This window comes from Meleagris gallopavo, chromosome 3, assembly GCF_905368555.1.
Source record: "Meleagris gallopavo chromosome 3, MGAL_WU_HG_1.1, whole genome shotgun sequence".
NCBI lineage: Eukaryota > Metazoa > Chordata > Aves > Galliformes > Phasianidae > Meleagris > Meleagris gallopavo.
The window spans coordinates 45,733,317-45,753,600 of record NC_139406.1 but is presented as its reverse complement, the minus strand read 5'-3'; the positions used below and the strand labels follow the sequence as shown (position 1 = coordinate 45,753,600).

At 39.4% G+C, this 20,284-nt stretch overlaps 1 protein-coding gene across 1 annotated transcript in view; it reads right to left on the bottom strand.

Moving 5' to 3' along the window:
- The window catches only part of EPB41L3 (erythrocyte membrane protein band 4.1 like 3), a 93,022-nt gene that overhangs the window by 7,411 nt on the left and 65,327 nt on the right, over window positions 1-20,284 (bottom strand). Inside the window, 11 exon segments of the mRNA XM_085220817.1 lie at window positions 262-384; window positions 903-1,604; window positions 2,320-2,421; window positions 2,831-2,905; window positions 6,453-6,644; window positions 7,124-7,189; window positions 7,357-7,392; window positions 9,295-9,348; window positions 13,975-14,541; window positions 17,917-17,993; window positions 17,996-18,136. Of these exon segments, the coding sequence (XP_085076943.1) occupies window positions 262-384; window positions 903-1,604; window positions 2,320-2,421; window positions 2,831-2,905; window positions 6,453-6,644; window positions 7,124-7,189; window positions 7,357-7,392; window positions 9,295-9,348; window positions 13,975-14,541; window positions 17,917-17,993; window positions 17,996-18,136 (2,135 nt within the window).

The window sequence follows — 20,284 nt, the reverse complement described above, 5'->3', positions numbered from 1 at the left end:
GCAAAATATAGCACCCTGTAAAATGACCAAAATAAAGTGAAATGAGATTTAAAAAAAAAACACGCTTTTTTTTTTGCTGTTGTTGTTGTTTCCCCTTTTGGTGAAGTTTCTGTTGTGGTCTGTTGTAACAAAGGACACGGCACAGCAATGCCATGCGTTAGTCATACAGGCTCTGAGTTATGCATAAAAACAGGAGACAAAAGCAAATCAAAAGTCATCATTGTGCAGTTATAACACCGAGGGATGGAATCAAAAGGCCACCTGTGCCCAGCTATGGGAAGTAGTAGTAACCCCTCCTATGAACTCAGTTGGCTTTCTGGCGGACTCTATTAAACTGAAGATATCTGAGCCATCCAGGGTTTTTTCACCAGTGGACTGTTTAGTCTAAATAGACAAAGAAATGGAGAGTCATACAGAGATGAAAAGTCGACCCACATGCACAGAAATATTAATTGACAAAACTGGAGGCAGAGACAGAGGAAAGGAAGAGAAGGTTGCAGGGCACAGAGAGGTTGGGAACAGGATAAAGATGGGAAAATAAATTAGAGCAAATTCATACTGGCTGTAGTAAGCAATAGTTACAAAGCATAGTTGTTAGCACTGGCATTTTGCTCATTCAAGCAAACCTTTTTACCCTTTGGTTAACAAGCAACAGCGGCAACACCACATGTCAGTAACGTGGATCTTTAAATAAACCAGAAAAGTTGGAAGCCTTATATAATGCCTGCTTTACACCGTGGTACGGCTTCAAATTATGAGAAAAAAAATAAGCTGGGTTGGCTGCTGTCAACATAAAGCCGGGCAGCAGGAGAACTGAAAGGCAGGGTAGTGTGAGGGCATTGCCTAAAAGAAGTCATGCTTTAATCTTTAAACTGTGGCACGAAGTCAAAGCCTCTTGTTACCACTACTTTTGATGCAGACGACTCAGTAACATAGTGAGCAGTAGCAATGGTAAATGGTTGTTCTCTGGAGGATCTCCACTCAGACGCGCTTTTATCTTTCCAGGCAAATGCCCCTGCTTTTGCAGCTTCACCATCAAGGTGTTTTTCTGCTTTGCCAAGCTGCAGGCTTCTCAGTAACTGCAAATCTTGGTCCATCCTTAGTGTCTTTTTCAAGCTCTCCTCTTCGGGACTTTGCAACTGAGATTCAGCTTCCTTTATAGGTGTCAGTGAGTCAGACAACTTTCTTTTTGTGCTCTGCACATCGGCCTTCTCCTCAGCGACAGGTTCTACGATCCCATACTTGGCCACTACTGGAATGATTTTCACAGATTCTTGTTCTTCCTTCTCCTTTTTTTGCAAAACTTCTACAGAAGGCTGTACTGTTTTCTCTCCCTCTTTAATTTTACTTGTCATGGTAACAATTTTCCCAGACACAGCATCATAGGACTTTCCTAAGGTGAACATTTTCTGCTTATTCTCATCTTTGGATTGTATTTCACTTTCCAAGTCCTCAAAGCTCAGAATAGTACTGGATTTTAGTACCTCGGGCGGAATGCCAGCTTTACTGCTCACAGTCACCACTTTGTATGTCACACTTTTTTTCGATTCACCATCAGCTACCTCAGAAGGTACTTTGTCTATAATAACCCAATCCTCAGTGCCCTATATTTGAGATATAAAAGCTATATTAGAATATCTGAAGGTTTATCTGTGTTTCAGGAGCACTAAAGTATGAAGTCTTTTAAAAAAATCAATGCTGCCTCTTCGGAAAGCATATAATAATTTTACCACTGAACCTCTTAGAGCAGTTATCAAACAAATAAACAGCATCACCTTAGGCAAAGTTAGATTTCTTGTAGGTTTCTTCCTGTTAGAGGCCCGTATAACGTGGGCACAAAAAATTACATTTGCCACACTTTTCTGCAGTAATTTGAAGCAGAACAAAATGATAATCAGGATCATCCTGAGGTTAAAAATCATACATCGCCATGGTTTGTAATGCTACACTTGAAAACAAGTTACAAAAATAGGGCAAATAAGCCCATTCAACTGTATCCTAGTTGCAACAACCACACTTTTGATGGGGTTTTAGAACAGTATGCATTTGTACGTAGCTGCAGTCTGCATTGCAGTCTGCTTTTGTTAGAAAGCATCAACCCCCTTCAGCATTATTTAAATATAATAGTGCAACACAGTAAATGCCATACTACTAAAGATATTGAACTGAAGGCAACGTCTTTTTTTCTCCTTATGCAAGTAGACTACATGATGTGCTCTGACTACACAATCAGCATCCACTAATTTGACCATAAGACTGTAACTTCTGCATTTAACTAAGCAAATGTGGTTATTTAAAATCAAATGAATTAAAAATAACCTCTAGGGATGATGGGATACTTTTCTGGATAATGATTTGATGAGAAGTAACCAAAGTGTCAGCAGATTCTCCTTCCTGTAGCTTCTTCTCTATCACACTTGGCTAATAGAAAAACCAATAAGAACACAAAGTTCACCATCACTCAGAATAATCTGAATTCACTTGACAGTATATAGGAAATTCATTCTAATGACACAAGTGCCCCATTCATCACAAAGTTCTCAGTGTAACTTATGCTGGAAACGCATGCACAACTGCAAACAACATCCACAAATAGCACCGTGCAAGTAGAGCTGTAACTAGCAGAGAAATCAATCTGTATTAGGTAGCCATAAGCACTGGAGAGACCACATTCCTCTGAATCTGGCCCACAAAACATCTGTCTCTAAAATTAGGAAATAAGTATGTAAAATAACAATTAAAAAAAAGTGGTTTGGAAAGGAAAAAAAAAGATAATAAACAACTGTCAGCCTATCTGACTGCATTTCAAGAAAGTATGATTAGTTTTTACCTGCATTTCAAGGAATGTAGTACCTCCTTTCTGCAATACTATGAGTTTTTCTGTTTTTTCTCTTTCTTCTTTGGTCTAATGTCAGGGGAACAAATGGTTTCAGTAAATGGAGGGCATATAGTCCACTATACTATACAACAGCTTATCATATTTCTTTATAAAGTATTTACTGCATGATAAGTTAGGCAACAGAATTAAAATAATTTTATAACTGAGGCCTCTCTCTGTTCAGGACATTCAGATGGATGCAAAGTAGACATAAGTATAAAGTCTGCATAACTGGAAAAACAACAAATTGAGTAATACTTGGGTGTGGATGTGTGGCATTTATTTTATCCTATGTCATTCACTTAAGTTTGTCTGGTGCCAACTGATGTGGCTAAGAACAGGGACCTCCACCTCATTCTGGCTTTATTTCTTCCTTAAATTTCCAGCTTCCTCTTACAGAATCACATCAACATTCTCTTTGACTTTACCCCAACTGTGCCTTTCCACCGTAAGAACAGCAGTTGCCAAGGCTAAGAATCTATTTTCAACTTGACTAACTGCAAAACTTTAGTTTTGCTTTAAACTAGTAACTTGCTAGTGGTTGCTTTCTTAAGCCCTTTGTGCATGGGCATTCCTCAGACACCCTGCCATTCTCCCTACTTTTGGGCTGGCCACCTTCTTTATTTGGAAGGAGCATGTATACCCCCCCAAGAGCAAAGCAGATTTCTTGCCAGACCCTTTGTACCCACTTTCAAGGCAGGTGTACTCATTAGGTGTGTCAATGCAAGTAATACAAGCAGTATAACAAAAGGGTACCATTTTAAATTCATATGCTACTCTGCACTCATGAAGAAATGTACACATTTAACAAAGATAAACTAGAGATGGGAGGGTAGAAGTGATTCATATACCCAGCCACAATGAGAGGCATAACTCAACTCTTTGAAAGGGTAGATAACAGCAGGACAAGGGGAAACGGTTTTAAGTTGAAGGAGGGAAGATTTAGGTTGGATGTCAGGGGGAAGTTCTTTACAGAAAGAGTGGTGAGGTGCTGGAACAGGCTGCCCAGAGAGGTTGTGGATGCCCCAATGGATGGGGCCATGGGCAGCTTGGTCTAGTATTAAATGGGGAGGTTGGTGGCCCTGCATGTGGCAGGGGGGTTGGAGCTTCATGATCACTGAGGTCCCTTCGAACCCAGATCATTCTGTGATTCCTGCATTTATAAAGGGCTGGTTTAATTCAATCCAGACCAGCCTAAACATTGTAAAGGATTTTGTTAATATGACAGCTTTCATGTTCTGCAGCTATCTGGCCAACATTATAGTAGCCATTTAAAATTATTTCTCGTAACTACATAAAATGAGATAATTTCTTCCCATTATTGTGAGAACCAACTGGTGACCTGACAGGCTCAATCTGACCAAACACAAACATACCAAACACTCCAAGTGTGTGTTTTACTTTCCTAGTTGTAACAGAACTGAATACACTTTTAAAGTGGCTATTCTGAGTGAGTGAAGTGTGTAGCATCTTTAAGGATGCTGAGCTACCACTCAAGGAAGGTGTAAGTGCTTTGGATCCTGACTGCCTCTGCTGATTTTGACTGTGCATGGCTGAAGATTTTCCTGAAAAAGTATTATATCAGCAGGATGTGCAATCTGAAACCATCCTGCCTAGTACAGACAAAAAGGATGTCATATGTTACCAGAAGTCACCTCAGAGTTAGGCTCTGAGAACTCAAATCCACTCACATTTTTCACAACAATTCCTTCATTTAGATGCATGTAAGATATAGTAACTGGACATTGCTTTTGAGCAAGTTCTTTTCCTCCAGTAAGAATGCTACCAGATCAGAATATCTCTTGCCCTTTTTATTTCCAAATGAATGCTTAAGTTAGGATGTCTTTCCTCAGGGTAAAACCTACAAAACTGTAATGCTTTGCTACTGCTTGTGCGGTTTAATCAACATTTTGTTATTAAATTTGCAAAATAATTAAGACATGAAACAAAATGAGGGGGTTATTTGCTTCACTCACATTCCTCTGATTTGGATTCAGGTTTCCAGCCACTCACTTTTCACTAGGTCTTTACCTCTTTAATATGTTAGATGCATACTATTTATTAGACTTACGATTTTACTTTTAAGACAGAAAAACTGCATTTTCATCTACAAATATGTTTATAAGATCTATTATGATTCCTGAACAAGACAGTAGAAGGTGACTTTTCCCCTTACTCATGAGGAGTAGTACTACACCTGGACCACTGCCTTCAGCTCTGGGGCCCACAGCACAAGAACAACACGAACCTATCAGAGAGAATTCACAGGAAGGCCATGAGGCTGATCAGCAGGATGGAGCACCTCCCCTGTGATGAAAGGCTGAGAGAGGAGGGGTCATTCAGCCTTGAGAAGAAAAGGCTCCAGGGAAAGCTCACCATGGCCTTCCACTACTTGAAAGGGGCCTACAGGAAAACTGGAGAGAGACTTTTTACAAGGTCATGTAGTGATGGGCCAAGTTATAATGACTTTAAACTAAAAGAGGACAGATTTAATTTAAATATAAGGAAGGAAATATTTACTCAGAGGACAGTGAGGTGCTGGCACAGCTGCTCAGAGAAGCTGTGGTGCCCCATCCCTGGAGGCGCTCAAGGCCAGGTTGGATGGGATCCTGGGCAGCTAAGCTGCTGGGTGGCAGCCCTGCCTATGGCACGGGGTGGGGCTGGGTGGGCTTTGAGGTCCCTTCCAACTCAAAGAATTCTGTGATTCTATGATCTATGGTCCTAAAATACAAGCTGTAAACATAAAGATGATTCCTGTCAGACACAAGCCAGGTTAGCACAGTGGAATAAAAAAAATTACCTTCATGCAAACTACACAAGTTTCTGTTTGCACTACTGGATTTAACCAAGACATTCTCTGCTTGTTTTGAACACTTACATATTTTAAGGCAACACTAATACTACATCGTTGCCTCTACATCTCATTATTTACCCATAACCTAAATAAAAGACTGCTTTTTAAATGATGTTAAATTCTCACAATCATTTTAGACTGCACAGTGAGCAAGATTTTTTTCCTGCATGAAAATGTGCACACTTAGCAATCTACACTGACTCTCCAATGGGTAATCAGCAGATGGCAGCAACTATCAGCACTCTTACGGAAGTGGGCAAGCAAGTCCAATTATGATCATTATTTCTTCTTCACCCTTAGAGACTGACAAGAGTTCTGCCCTTTGCTCTGTATTTTCTTGTCAGACTTGGTACTGTACCTCCACCCATGTTGCAATGCCACTGCTCCCAAGAAGTCACCATTATTTAAATTTTCCCTCAATCACTGTCATGTTTTGTTTCATGCATGGGCAAACTTCCTTAAGCATACCGAACCTGTAAGGAAGCCTGCATTTTGCACCCTTACAGAGACCCAGTCTTGCTAGGTGGCTAGCAGTGAATTCTGTAGTCTATCATTATACATATAAACATCAGCTATACGTTTTTCCTTGTACCTTTGCTGCTAGAGTCCTGAGAAAATAGAGCACCTGCAAGTATGGAGGGGCCTCGAATATCTCCTGAGAGCTACTGTAAGTACAAATGAATACATAAATATATTATGAAGCCTTTCAGTCTCGCTGACCTCTTCAGGCACTAGTGGTTCAATCATAGGAGCCTCCTCCTGCCTTGCTGCAAGCCGAACGGGAGATGTGGAAAGCCTCTTCTCCCACTCATTAGACACAGTCGTTTCTGTGGAGGTTTCCAAGAAGGTTCGTTTCAGCTCGCTTATATTGGTCTGATGTTTCATCAGATCTTCCTGGGTTTTGTCTAGGTCCTAGATAGTTTTGAAAGAATAGAGCAGTTTGTAATACATCCTAAGCTGATGAAATTTCAGAGCCAAAACATGTAACTCGGTTAGTAAAGAGGAAAGTAACATCTCGGGGAGCCGGGGAGCACAGCACTAACACAACACTCTGTGAAAATGTGGCATTTTGAGAGGTAACAGCATAGCATATCTCATACAAGTGAGTATAAACATACTCTTAAGGAGTTTATCTGCATCACTACAATTTACGCCTGATAAAGAGGCTTCAAACAAACATACATATGCGCGTGGAGGCACACACACATACGCGCACGCATTTACATATTTATAGTATAAGTTAGAGGAGTCGTCATAATCTGAGAAAAAATATCTACTTAATTTACTAGCAGGTGGGAATACACAGCTCATGCATCATAGTGCAGATTCACAGTTTACCACTAAAACTAACACACATGTACGCACATGCACTGGTATATACCAATACCAACCTCTAACATAAGATTACTATGTTTGACATACACATTTTCACCCTGTATTCGCTTAATCAGACTATTCTGAAAGAAGTGAAAAAGAAAGGGAAAGGTAAGGGACACAGTATTGAAAGGATACAAAATGCTGTTTCTACACATTTCTTCACAGAGAACCAACAGTAACATGCTGGGAGATATGAACACCTCCAACATCAGTACTTTAGTAACATCTGGACCTTCCGGTTCTGTACCTGTGCCTTTAGATCTCCGTCCTCCTCTTGATCCGACTGCCAGCATGAGAAAGATTTGAAAAAACACCTTACCCATCCACATTACAGAAAGCTTTACAAATGTTGGTCAGTGAACTAGGTTCAGAGCACATTTTCTCTATGTTAAGAACTTAAGGAGAATGTACAGACACAGTAGCTGACTGCAGTTTTCCTAATTCAGAGCACGCCTCCTCTTTCCAAAGTTGTTAATTTTTACAAAAGGAATATTTAATATTTCCCTTTAAAATTTACATAACCATTATTTAACTTCCATTATTTAATTCTCCATTATCATTGGTGCACTCTACTTTCACAGGTCCTCTAGCTAAGTATGGAGCAGAAGACGGACTTCATCGATGAGATCATTGCTGGTTTAAGACCAAATGGCAATAAAAAATTCTTCAGAAATCTGTAATCCCAAATCTTAAACATATGATGACATCTCCTGGGCCACAGGAGATATTTTGTATAAATAAGACCAAGGGTAAACATGTGCACCACCTTCTAAGGAATGAAACAAATCTTATTTGCAAAAAGTGCTGTTTCCTTAACCTCAGTCCCATGCCGCATTAATATAAATTTACTTCATTTTAGTCTGCATATATTCTTTCAGCACCTATCTGCAGTGGAGATTTTAGACTGCAAACACACAATATTCACTTCATCTCAATTTTTCAAAAGCAATGCAAAATGGATCACGAATGCGGTCCATTTTTGGAGGTTTTCATTTTCAGATGGTAAGTATACAAACTTCCTGAAAAATGGCTCTCTATAAGAAAAACAGAGGTTCATAAAATCTTCACCTCTAAAATAAAGATGGCACATAGGAAGATTACTGTGAATTTTTGCTAAATAAACTGAACATTTTAAACATAATGGCTTTGGGATTATGTTATGCTTTCTGTATGACTCAAAGGCTGAAGCTATGGAGTGCGAGTGATTCTTTAAAGCATTTTGTGCTCCTGCCTGTACTCAACAGACACTATGTTGTTGCTCCATTTTGATTGTTAATGCTTCTGCCTCTATTTTGACTTAATTTTTCATACAGTTCTAATTAGTGAAATGACCCACTGGAAAATCTTTATCTGTTGACTACTTTATAATTCAGTTCAAATCTATTCTATTTACAGCCAAGGCCAAATTGTCCTGACGCGTCATACACAGAACTCTTCCTTGACGATAATTTTAATGGTCTGAAATATTAATGAGATCTTACTGAAAAGCTACAGTAGTGTTTGCAGCAAGGCTCTGTCTTCTACCAGATGTCAGACCAAATTCACCTCACGTTTGCAGCTACAACCATATTAATTATGAAAGCATTATATCCACTTCACTAAAGTCACACAGGGGCTGAATTTGCCTGCATAGCCTACATACTACATTGTGGATAAGAAGCTTATCAGCGTCAAGAAAAACTCACTTTTTAATGTTCCACATCTGAAGACAATATGTGGATTGCAATCTATGCATTGTTAAAGATGACGTGAAATTAATTGCACTGAAGGTATTTATAACCTGGAAATACCTTTTCTCAGAAAACTTGAAAACTGTGCTGTAGCTCCTTCCCCCCGCTCCCTCTCTCCAACAGGCAGCAGATTGTAAGAGCAAAGAAACAAGCACCAAACACCAGGACATGACCAACCAGCTAGACAGTGTTTGCATGTGTGATGCTGCTATCATCCCTCTATCTGCACAAGGCAGTGTCATCTCAGCAGCCTCCAGATAAAATACAGAAATACGAACGAATGTGAAGGGTGCCCCAAGAACTCCGCTGGCCAAGGAAAGCTCTCACACATGCACAGAGTGGGGGCCCTGCACTGCAGGAGGAGACATGCAGTTCAGCACTCATGCCCGGGGTCAGGGAGAGATGAAATCAAAGGCTCTCCCCTTCAGTAACTGGGGGCCATTGGCTGTACAAACCTCGGTGGCAGTGGTCTCACCATCAGCTGCAGTATCCGTCTGCTCACTGTCAGTCTATTTTGTTAGACAAGTAACCGGGTTCCGAGAGGAAGGCAGGAATAAAGAATAAACCCATCTCATCAGTACACGCTGGCCACACAGGGAGCCATTAAATTCAACATCCCTGTGAACTGCATTAGCATTGCTTTTCAAACCACGCACAAGTCAAAGAAGCAAAATAAAGGTGCTATATTAGTAAACAGAACAGACTCAGAGGAAGACTCAAGGCGTACTGTACACCGTATATGGCTTTACTGTAACAAATTTTTAAGCCAAACAAAACATTACTGGATAAGCCTTATTTGGATAGCAGATTTTTTTTTTTTTTTTTCATAAGAAAGCCAGGTGGCTTTTAAAAATCTAAATCTAAAAAAAAAAATAAATATTAAAATATTAAAATTATATTTTAAAAAGAAACTTTTCCTCCCAAAATGATTTTTTAAAAATATTATTTATCAAATTTTTGTTCTAGCCAATAGAGATCAATGCAGTGTTTGACCTTTTATCTGGAGGGGGAAAAGATTATTAACAAAGAAAAAAGCTACTTGAACAGTCACCTGACTTTCAGCCCCTCATTTGTACAGAAAAGTTGTCTTGTCTCCACATTTACACACTATGAGGCTGTCTGCATTACCAAGGAGTAGAAATAACCATACCCCCCGCCTGTCTAAGGAGTAATGGTAGGGTTCAGATCCCACTTGGTTCCAGTAAAGAGCAGCTGATATTATTACCAACAGCAAAAAGAAACAAAACTATAATTAAAAAAAAAAAACAAAACACTTCTCATTCCATTTCAGAATATAATAAAAGCAGGAGAAAAATAAAAGTAACCCCTCCCTCCTCCCCCCAAAAACACTCACTAGGTACAAGTGATAAAAAGGAAACAAAGCACAGCATTGCTCAGACTGATCTGTCCCTGCTTTGCTCCGGTAGAACACTGACACCATGAAGAAAGTTTTAGAGGAGAGCTCATGTCAAGACATAAATCAAGTCAAGTGTAGGTTACCTACAGGCTGGGAAGATAGCTTGAGTGATTGCTTTTGATGTTCTGTAAGCTTGCAGAAAACTATTAAGCAAAGAAAATACTCCCTAATGCCCCAGACTGGCACATACAAGTTGTTTTAGCATCAGTGAATGCTCTTATTTTGATTACTGACTTTCTGTGATTTCTAGATGATCTATACCTCTCATCCTCAGATCACATCAACATGAAATGGGAGAAATAGGCAACCTACTGGGAGACACGGATGCAGTATCACTTTTAACTTTGAATTTTTTATCTTCTGTTATTTTATGACAACCGCAGTGGTTCATAAAGACACTTTTTTGGATATGTTTTCATTGCCTTTTTCTTTACTATTCCTTTCTTCAAATAATTTGTAATTGTGTGACAGGCAGAAGAATAAGCAGATATTCTGAACTACTGAGTAAGTGCACAAATGCAAGCTAGATGCAATTTTTCAAGCAATAACAACTCACTAGGCAGACCACTTTTGTTTTTAAATAAAACTATACTGCCAAAATAGCCTACTCAGCCAGGCAAGCTGCTTTCACTAAAGTGTCACAAAAAAGTTTGTCTGAAAATTGTTTCTTTATTAGCAAAGAACTTCATTTCTTTATAACATGGGTAGTTGTAAAAGTATGGCAGTATGAAAAAAAACCAATGCATTGTCACTCCTATTTAATAAAAAATAATTAAAAAACCAAGAGGAATTGATGAACCTAGGCATCTAAAAGGAAATAAAAGATTTCTGTCAAGACACTTTTCGTCTAACACATACTGCATATTTAAGAATTTGAAGCTGGGAGCATTAGTGAAATATTAATAGCAACGGAGAATGTAAAGAAACCAAAGAGGACATATCCTGTCTGAGTGCACAGAGTTCCTCCAGACACTCTGCATCGCTTAAGGGAGCCTGAGCTCAGCAAGGTATGAAACACTGACTGTAGGTCATCTAAGTGCCTTCCGCATCACTGTGTCCAATATTTTGTGAACTGGAAGCACATTTTTGGGGAAAAAGATTTTATTTCTTTCCCCATAACAACAATAAAATCCTAAATAAGGCACAAAACTCAGATTACTGTAATGTACATGTCTGCTAAAAAGCCAATCAACAGCCACGGAGCAGAAATTGGCATTACTGGGTCACTTGAAGTGAAGATGATTGCAGAGCAGGGAATGGTGAATTAAGAGGCTCAGCAAGGCAGGTCTCCTCAGGAGCAAGAAAGGTTGGGCTCAAATCAGACGGGCTGCAGTGCACAAACAACAGGCAGGTGCTGCTTGTGCTTGTGGGCATGTGAGGGACTGGAAGGGAAGAGAGCAGCTACCTCCTGAAATGCTGTGGCTGCACATCCTCTAGTTTGCGATCATAATTGCTGTGATTTGTTTTGCCAGTGTAATGCAGACATGCCCAAGTTTAAAACATACTCACTGTCATGCAATGTTTTGAACAAGAAATGCCCCCCGGATTAGGCACAAGTCTGTGTTGTCTGCCAGAAAGCACTGCCACAGTAATCACCTTTACAAAAGAGCTACATTAAAAACTCTACTTCGTAACACTTCCAATCTTCACTCAGAAAGAAGTGCTCTTTTCTGAAAGAAGAGCAGACAAATGCATTACATAAATGCTGCCTCATTCTGGAGCTGGCACTGTATTAACATTGCTCTTGCTATTAGATTAATCCAAGTACTGAGCTAATGCAAATTGAGAAATAAATGCCATTTCAAAGTGAAGACACAAAATGAGACAGCAAAATTTGGGACACTTTTTATCAGAAATTGCATCTCATTACTTCTTTGTTAGGCATAATAGAGCTAGAAGCATCTAAAAACAATATTTTTGCAAGATAAACTGATGCAACTTTTGGCTATCCACAAAATGGAAATGAAATCCTGCACCAAGTAATAAAAAAAAAAAATATTGTGGCAGATTTCACAAACATTCAGATGCACAAGGTGTTTACTGGAGGCAACCAGTGCGATGGCATAGACCAGTGGCCAATACAACTTTTTACAAATAGCCAGCTGGTCAGCAAGTATCTGATCTGGTGCTGTCACACACAAAGCAAAAACCATACTTGTGCATTTGATGAGAAAGGGAAACAAGGAAAAAAAAGAAAAAATTAATTCATTATTGTATTCTGCTCACAAAGAGTATCTAGGCACCAGCAAAAAAACCAGAGATCAGTAACTCTGTTACTTAAACAAACAGATTCCTTTTCTTCTTATGGACATATTACCATGTCCAGTGCTCTCAGAAGCACTGTATGTTCTTCTTCTGCAATTGGTTTATCATCTGTGATGATAACTAAGGTGACTTGAGGCAGTGATTGTGGTAGTGATAATTTAACACTGCAAAGTTAACATGGCCTACGTGGCATGCTCTGGTAGCAGCTGCACAACAGCTGTTCCAATGTGAACTCTCATTGATACACTGGATTTAAGTATGGGAAAAAATTTTACCTGAAGCAGAGAGCGGACTGAGGCCTAAAATCCAGATCCTGGTTTCACTGGACCAGAAAACCCTTTCTAGGCTTGTGCTATGGCTAATGGTTTATTGCAAAAAGCTGAGATTGCTTCAATTTCAAACACCCTGAAGTTGGCATGGACGCTCACTGACTAGCTATTTACATAGACATACATACATGTGCATGCATATATACGAGGGCTGCTCCAAAAGTAATGTCTCCTATTTCAAAGTGTTGGCCCACAAAGTCAGAGGCAGATATTGGCAGCAGAGGTTGAATTTTTCTGCCAGTACTCTGTTACATTTTAATGTTGCGTGACAGACAGCAGCAGAGGGGCAGTCTGAAAAATGGTGTCTGACATAGAAGTGTGTATGAAGCAAAGGAGAGGATTTTAATTCCTCCACAAAATGAGTGCAAAATTGGCATTCATTGACAGCATAGACGCTTGCTGAACATTAATGGAGACCAAACAGTGGACATAAGCACAGTCAGGTGGTGGCTGGTGCGTTTCAGCAGTGGTGACAGAAACAGCGGGTCACCTCTGCCGGTGCATATATTTACAAGCCTGGCATGCTTGTTCATTGCTGGAGAAAATGCACAGCTAACGGTGGTGGTTATGTTGAAAAAGAGTGTTTTGTAGTGGAGAATTTGCTCTATCAAACAGTGTTATTGTGCTCTTTGTATCGTAGTCATTTCCGTGGAAATAAATAGGAGGTATTACTTTTGGAGAGACCTACATAGTTATGCATGAAATTGTACTTCCTTCCCTCTGTTTAGAATGCTATTCTAACACACCCTAGCATAGAGATACAGGAAAAAAAAAAAAAAAAGAAAAAAAAAAGAGATCTTGGTGGGTCAGAGGCTTCAATGCTGACTGGTGACAATTTATTTAGCAAAGGTCACTTTGCATCAGTCATCACAGTTTGAACCAAGCCACTTACACACAGTGTTGTGCCTAACCCTGGGCCCCAAGCTGCACTCCCAACACAAGAAAGAAAATAAAATAAATGAAAAAAATAAAAGAAACAACCCCAAACCAAAAACACCCCTTCTAACATATCAGCACAGACAGAAATGAGGCTCTGAAAGTAGGACCACTATTGCAGCAATCTAACACTGGTTAGGACTGAAGCACTGAACACAAAAAAGAGTGTTCGATGCCGAGGTACACACCTCTTCCTCTGAACTGTCACTCAGGTCATTGGCAAGTGAGGCACTCAAGGAGGCCGCCTTGGGCTCCAGGTAGCAGAGGCACATAGCCAGAGGAAAGGAGAGAGTGAGGGCATATGGCACTGAGAAAGAGGCAGAGAGCAGAAAGAAAAAAATGAAGAGGAAGCAAGGCACGAGGGAGGGAGAGCGGATGGGAAGGTAATGCTGCACGCTGGCAGGCAAGAGGTTGGTTTCGGAGAGGTTAGGGAGCGACAGGTAGCCATCGTCATCCAGGAGGGAAGGGAATGAGTCAGGAAGTTGCAAGGAGAAGGAAAAGAGTGTCCCGCCTTTGCTGGCTTTTTGCTTATAGCCGAAAGCCACATCTTGCTCTGCAGAGCAAACTCTCCCTTTTCTGTCGGAGTCCGGCTCTGCCTCCCTGTGCTTTGAAGCACCCTCTTTGGGTGACTCACAGCCTAAGGGCTTTTTTCGAGCGCTCTCCTTGCATCTCCTGCGAAGCTTGGCTGAAGATGCATGGGGACCAGGCTGCAGGGACGGCGAGGAGTGGAGTGAGTCAGTGCCAAGAAAAGGTGGCTGGGGACAGAGAAAGAGCAGCAAACAAGGCGCAAAAGCAAAAGGACAAAAAGAAAACTGTCATTAGTTAATTTTCTTCCGTGATGATAAATAAGATATATAATCATAAACAGCATCTTAACACTACCGCTTTTAACTGAGTTAAACTTTGTACGCTTCCATGCTGCATACCGCAAGTCTGAGTGAATAATGGTTACAGCTTACAAAAGGCAACGTCTCGATTCAGCATTTGTCTAGTCATCTGCAGTGCACAATTTATAAATCTTCACAGCTATGTGTGGAGTGATGGTGCTGCCAATTTTCACCCATCTGCACAACTTTCTTCAAATCATAGGGGGCTTTCAAACATGAAGTACAACAAACAAAGAGGGGAACATATTCCTAGTATCAACAGTGCTTGTGGTGCTGCCCTTACTCGAGTCGTGGGGAGACAGAGTTGGAGCCACGTGATTACCACCTATGCTAGGCACAGCACCACTGATAATTATTAAAATCCCTAAGATTTTAAATTCTGTGTGTCTAAATTAGTGCATTACAACATGTGAAAAAAAATGCTATATCCAAAAACTAATGCAAACATATTCTGCTTTTGGTGGCAGATAAATCTATAGGTCAGAAGAAACGGTATTAGTTCGATATCCACCCGAGCAACACTTCCTCGGCCCAACTCCCACAGCCATGCACCCATCACACTGGCCCCACGCACAGACATTTTCTCTGCAGTCAAAAAGTGACTTTTTGCTCCTTGTGAAGAAGCAATAATATACCCACTGCTTTTGTTACAAATTTTACTGCAATCAATAATGCCTACCAACAAGCAGGATTTGCTTTAATGCAACGCTTGCAGGGCATTCAACCATTCTTTAACATAACTCAAGGGCAAAAAGAGGAATGTAATTCAGGAGGGTACTTGCTTCTAGCTGACACATAACACACTTCCTAGCGGACAGCCACAACTAACCTTCAATCACAGTCACCACCGAAACACTGAAACAAGGGAGACATCTTGTTTAGATGTTACAAACAAAATGGTGCAGAAGGGTAATTTCTGCTTTGAGACACATGCACAGGCCAACAACCTTGTCTTGCTGCTGATGGAATTTTGGCATTTTGGCCAAAGTCAACTAGGTATACTTAGGTGAAGTGACAAACTGGCTCACTGACCAAGTCAAATACCTGAGCTGCTCCACTGCTTGTCTTCTTGCTGAGCTTACCAAAGACATGTCAACTGCACTCACACTGCAAACTCCCAGGAGCAAAATGACTTCAAAGCCAAAACAGCCTTTATCTGCCGAAGCTGGTGCAAAATCTGAGCCAATAAGCTGGATCACAATTTTAGATACAGGTGGCATCAAGCTAGTTACTAAGCCTACTCTTTACCAGGCATCCTAACAGCAGGAATGGGATTTCAGCCCAATGTTTACATAGAGGCGTCAATTCCCTTCCTCCTAATATTTTGCTTCTTTCTCTTCCCTAGCTAGAACAGGTTAAATTTTTATTTTTTAAATAAATCTACCAGTTCAGGCAACTTACATTCCAGAACTCAGCAACTAAAACCAAGCCTAACTTCAACAAATATCTTCTTTGTGAGCTTAATGCAGAAAACTTGAGCCAAAATCTAACGCTAATGGACTCATAGGACTTTATATGAGCAAAATACACAGAACTTCTTTTCACGTTGTAAAGACAAAAAAGCCAAAGTAAATTTCTTCTTTGCTAATGCAGACTATTCACTTATGGACATTTTTGCAGCATTAATATTTAGAATAATGAATAAAAAGTATGGATAAAACAAAGAAAAAACATCCTAGTAGGAAAAGTGCACATCGATGTATATATCCTTGAATAATAATATGATTTCAATCATGCCCTGCGTTTCTTGAGACTGTTCTCTTCATAATGAATGACAAACTGTTGGAAGGTCCAATGTGAAGCAGGACTAAGACCCCTCTATAGTTACAGGGCTGAAACTCTGTTAACAGGTGGTTTAAACAGAACCCACCTGGGGAGTAAAAGTCATTCATTTGTTTGTGTCTAAGAATTACCAAGATGTTTTCCTAAAAATAGCTCTGACTATTTCTAGCCATCTACAAGGAACACATGATCTTGAAATACAGCTGAACCTCTCCATTGACCTAAATTAACAAACACTCGGAACAGAATTAGTTTAAATTGGATATTCTCTGCATATATGATTTTCATCCATGTTTCTCCATGCAGAAATTAATGGAGTTGCAGAGAGCCTCTAGTTAAATTCTACAGAGATTCTCTTTTTAGTTCTACAATTGAAGAAAATCTTTTCTCATCTGCGGTTTTGATAATTCAGTTCATTTCTGATTTTTGTACCTTAATTGCATCTCTTTACTTGAGGACCTGTACCTTTCGCTATGTACCTCATTATGCAATAAGGCTTGAAGTTCAGGCTCTCAGATTGGCATTCATTATCAGTTTTGTGGGTATAAAGATATGAAGTTTCTTCCTCGCAAATTCAGAGCGCAAATGTTGCTTAGTAAATGCATCCCTTAGCAAACTTTTTGAATGATATCCTATATTCAATACTCCATATTGTTTTTTTTTCTCCTCAAAGTAAGAGGAAGAAGACATTCTACACTGTCTTTTCTCATTCTACCTCATTTATCCTCACTATCAATTTTAGAAATTCAGCATCTTCTCCATCTCTCTGAGTTACCCCTTCTTAATATCTCAGTAGATGCAATCCACAGCTGTGAGTGTTACTTATATGCAGTGGTAGTGAGATTGAGCTTGGTGACAGATGAGCCAAATTTAGCAACTGAGTAGAGAGAGAATCATAAAAAAAACAGTTTTCTTTGGTGAAAACTTCAGAATAAAGTAAATGCTTTTGTAAACCATACAATCAGCTTATAATAGTATGCTAATAGCCAAAAGATAATAGGAAAAAATCTCATTGAAATGTATACAGGCAAATACATTGCTATGGGAAAGGAATGAGAAAAATATAAAGGGTTCAATAACAGAGATGTGTATAAGGACACAGAACTACTTTGTTGCCATGACAAAAAATAAAAAATTGATAACCACACTAAAGTCAAAATACAACTGAAGACCGAAAAAGCAAACTTATGCACTTCTAGGCTATTTTTGGATTCACTGTTAAATGGATTTGCTTCTCAAAATATACATTCTGATGCAAGAATTGGCTTTTAAATCATATGAAATGCAAAAAGACTATACAAATATTGATTCAAAACATTTAGATACGTATATTGTGTATATTGTGTATATTCTATGTTCCTCTAAATGCAGGAAGCATCTTCTCCCTCCCTAACAATTCTGTGGTGGTCTGAGCACTCTTCAAGCAGATCAGTTTAACAAAAAAACCCCTAAGAACTCTACCTTTGTGTCATGGCGTACTGCCGAGATGGGGGTGACTTCCTCTGCTCTTTTCTTTTTGCCCTCTTCATCATCTTTTCTTCTTCTGCCTTTTTCTCCGGAGTCACAGTGGTTATCAAATTGGTCTGAGAGATGCCCTTTGTTGTGGCGTACTGGCCAGTACCAACCTCTGCAGCAGACACAGAATCCTTCATGTACATTTCATGGTTTTCATTCACTGATGCTAAAAGCAAATATTTAAAGAGGGAAAGTCTGAAATATCTTTTGCTGAGAAGCTGCATAAAATTAAAAAGCTGGGTTAGTAAAACATCCAGATATTGCTGAGAACAAAGCTACGTCTCGTATCAGGAAACCAGAAGCATGTGCATACATTTAAATAAACTGCTTACTTGAAATAAAGCCCTTAGCTTTTATATGCATAAACATATATTATGGATGCATATACACACATTACTGCAGCTAATATATGCATTACACAGTTGTTAAATGTTAGCAAGCCATTGCTACTCTAGTCAGAATAGCAATCAGAAAAAAAATAATGCATTGCTATATATATCAGGCTAGAAACATATGGGAAAACATCAGCCATAGGGATGGAAGAGATTTTTTTTTTTTTTTTTTTTAAATCTGTCAGAATAGAGCAGTACAGATCAAATGCAGGGTAAATAATGCATTGCAGGAAATGACAATATTGATGTACATTAAGTATCTGAGAGACAAGAAATCTGATCTTTTAATTATCAAGTATTAAATTCTGTCAGTTAAGTGAACTCGTTATCCTAAAAAATTCTGGAAATTCAATTCAATGGATAAAACCAGAATTTCCAAGGATGTAAATGCTTGATAATTCATCATACTTAATTATATATTAAGGATTTCAAAATAGAGAGTAAATATACAGATAGAATGTAATACAAACACTAATGTAACACGAACACCAGATCCTGCTCTTTGCTCTGCAATTAATTACTGATTCACCGGGACGAATCAAACATGTAAAGTTACTTGCATGTGTAGCAAACCACAGAGCCAGGATCACAGAGTAATTAATCATGATGCAGAACATTATTGGCATGTTTTTGTTACAGTAAAAAGATTAGTGAACAAATCATAAGCACTAATTAAAAAAAAAAAAAAAATCTTTTCCCCATTTGCACTTAGGCAAATTACCATAATAAAAATCTTGCAGTGTATAACAAATGCTCAGGAAAAGCTTTCAGATATTTTGTCTCTTGGGAAAGAGCTTACGAGGCAGGAGAAAGCAAAACAAGTAAAGGGAGACATCTTGTTTAGATGTTACAAACAAAATAGTGCAGAAGGGTAATTTCTGCTTTGAGACACATGCACAGCAATCAGGTCACCAGTTGCTTGGTAACAAGCAAGAAGCACATTAGAATTAGAGGATTCCAAAATTATTTATGACAAGCAGCACCTTTAGGGGGGAGAAAAGAAGGCTTGTCACTAGTACTTTTAAATCAACGTTTCTCTCGCCTTCCCGCCATCAGCTATATTCACTGAAATTCATTGGTAATATTCAGTGGAGAATTCACTTTTTTTTTTTTTTTTAAACCATAGTGATTCTAAATTTAGTCTCAATATTTTTTTTCTACAAAAATAAATTGCAGCTTATTTTTACTCAAGAGCTGACAATAACATCTCATGAAGTAGCTGAGAGTCTGCATCACACGCTGACCTAACTTAGAGGAGCAGCAAACCTCGATTCCATGAGCCACAGAGAAAGCGAGGAGAAGCGGGACCTGCTATTAAGCTGCCTATCTTATTCTCCATCTTACATGCTCAAAAGTGATGTATGTAAAAAGGGCTCATCAAACTAAGATGCTTGTGTTATTGCTCTATGAAGGAAAATAATTCATCTGTGAATTTAAATACACACTTAATTGAAAAACCTGCATATGAAAAAAAAAAAAGAAAAAAGGCCAAATTTAACAAAACCCAAACAATTACTCTTGTAAGTCCTAACAAAGCCTTGAAGTCAGACTTGCTTGAGTGGGAAAGCCCAGTCTGGCAGATCTGGTACTTTGTTCTTTTCCCAAGCAAGAAAGTGCTTTGCAGGGGTGAGTGCAAGGGGCGGGGCCCATGAAGAGCAGGACCCCAAAACATCCTGTAGGCAAACACCTTGTAACTGCAGTAGCAATAAGTTTAGGACATTATTTATCTGCAGCTTGCTTGTGGCAACCCACAGGTTGTGTTCCCTATAATACTGCCGGGTCTTGGTGTCAGATCTATTTTCTCTCTCCTGAAAGGGAGCAGAAGGCATGTGGCAAGGACTTGGTTTCCTGCTCATCTCTTTGGGTCTCACTGGCTTCCCAAGTGGGAGGTGGCTCCTGTGAAACCACTGCAGGCAGTCATT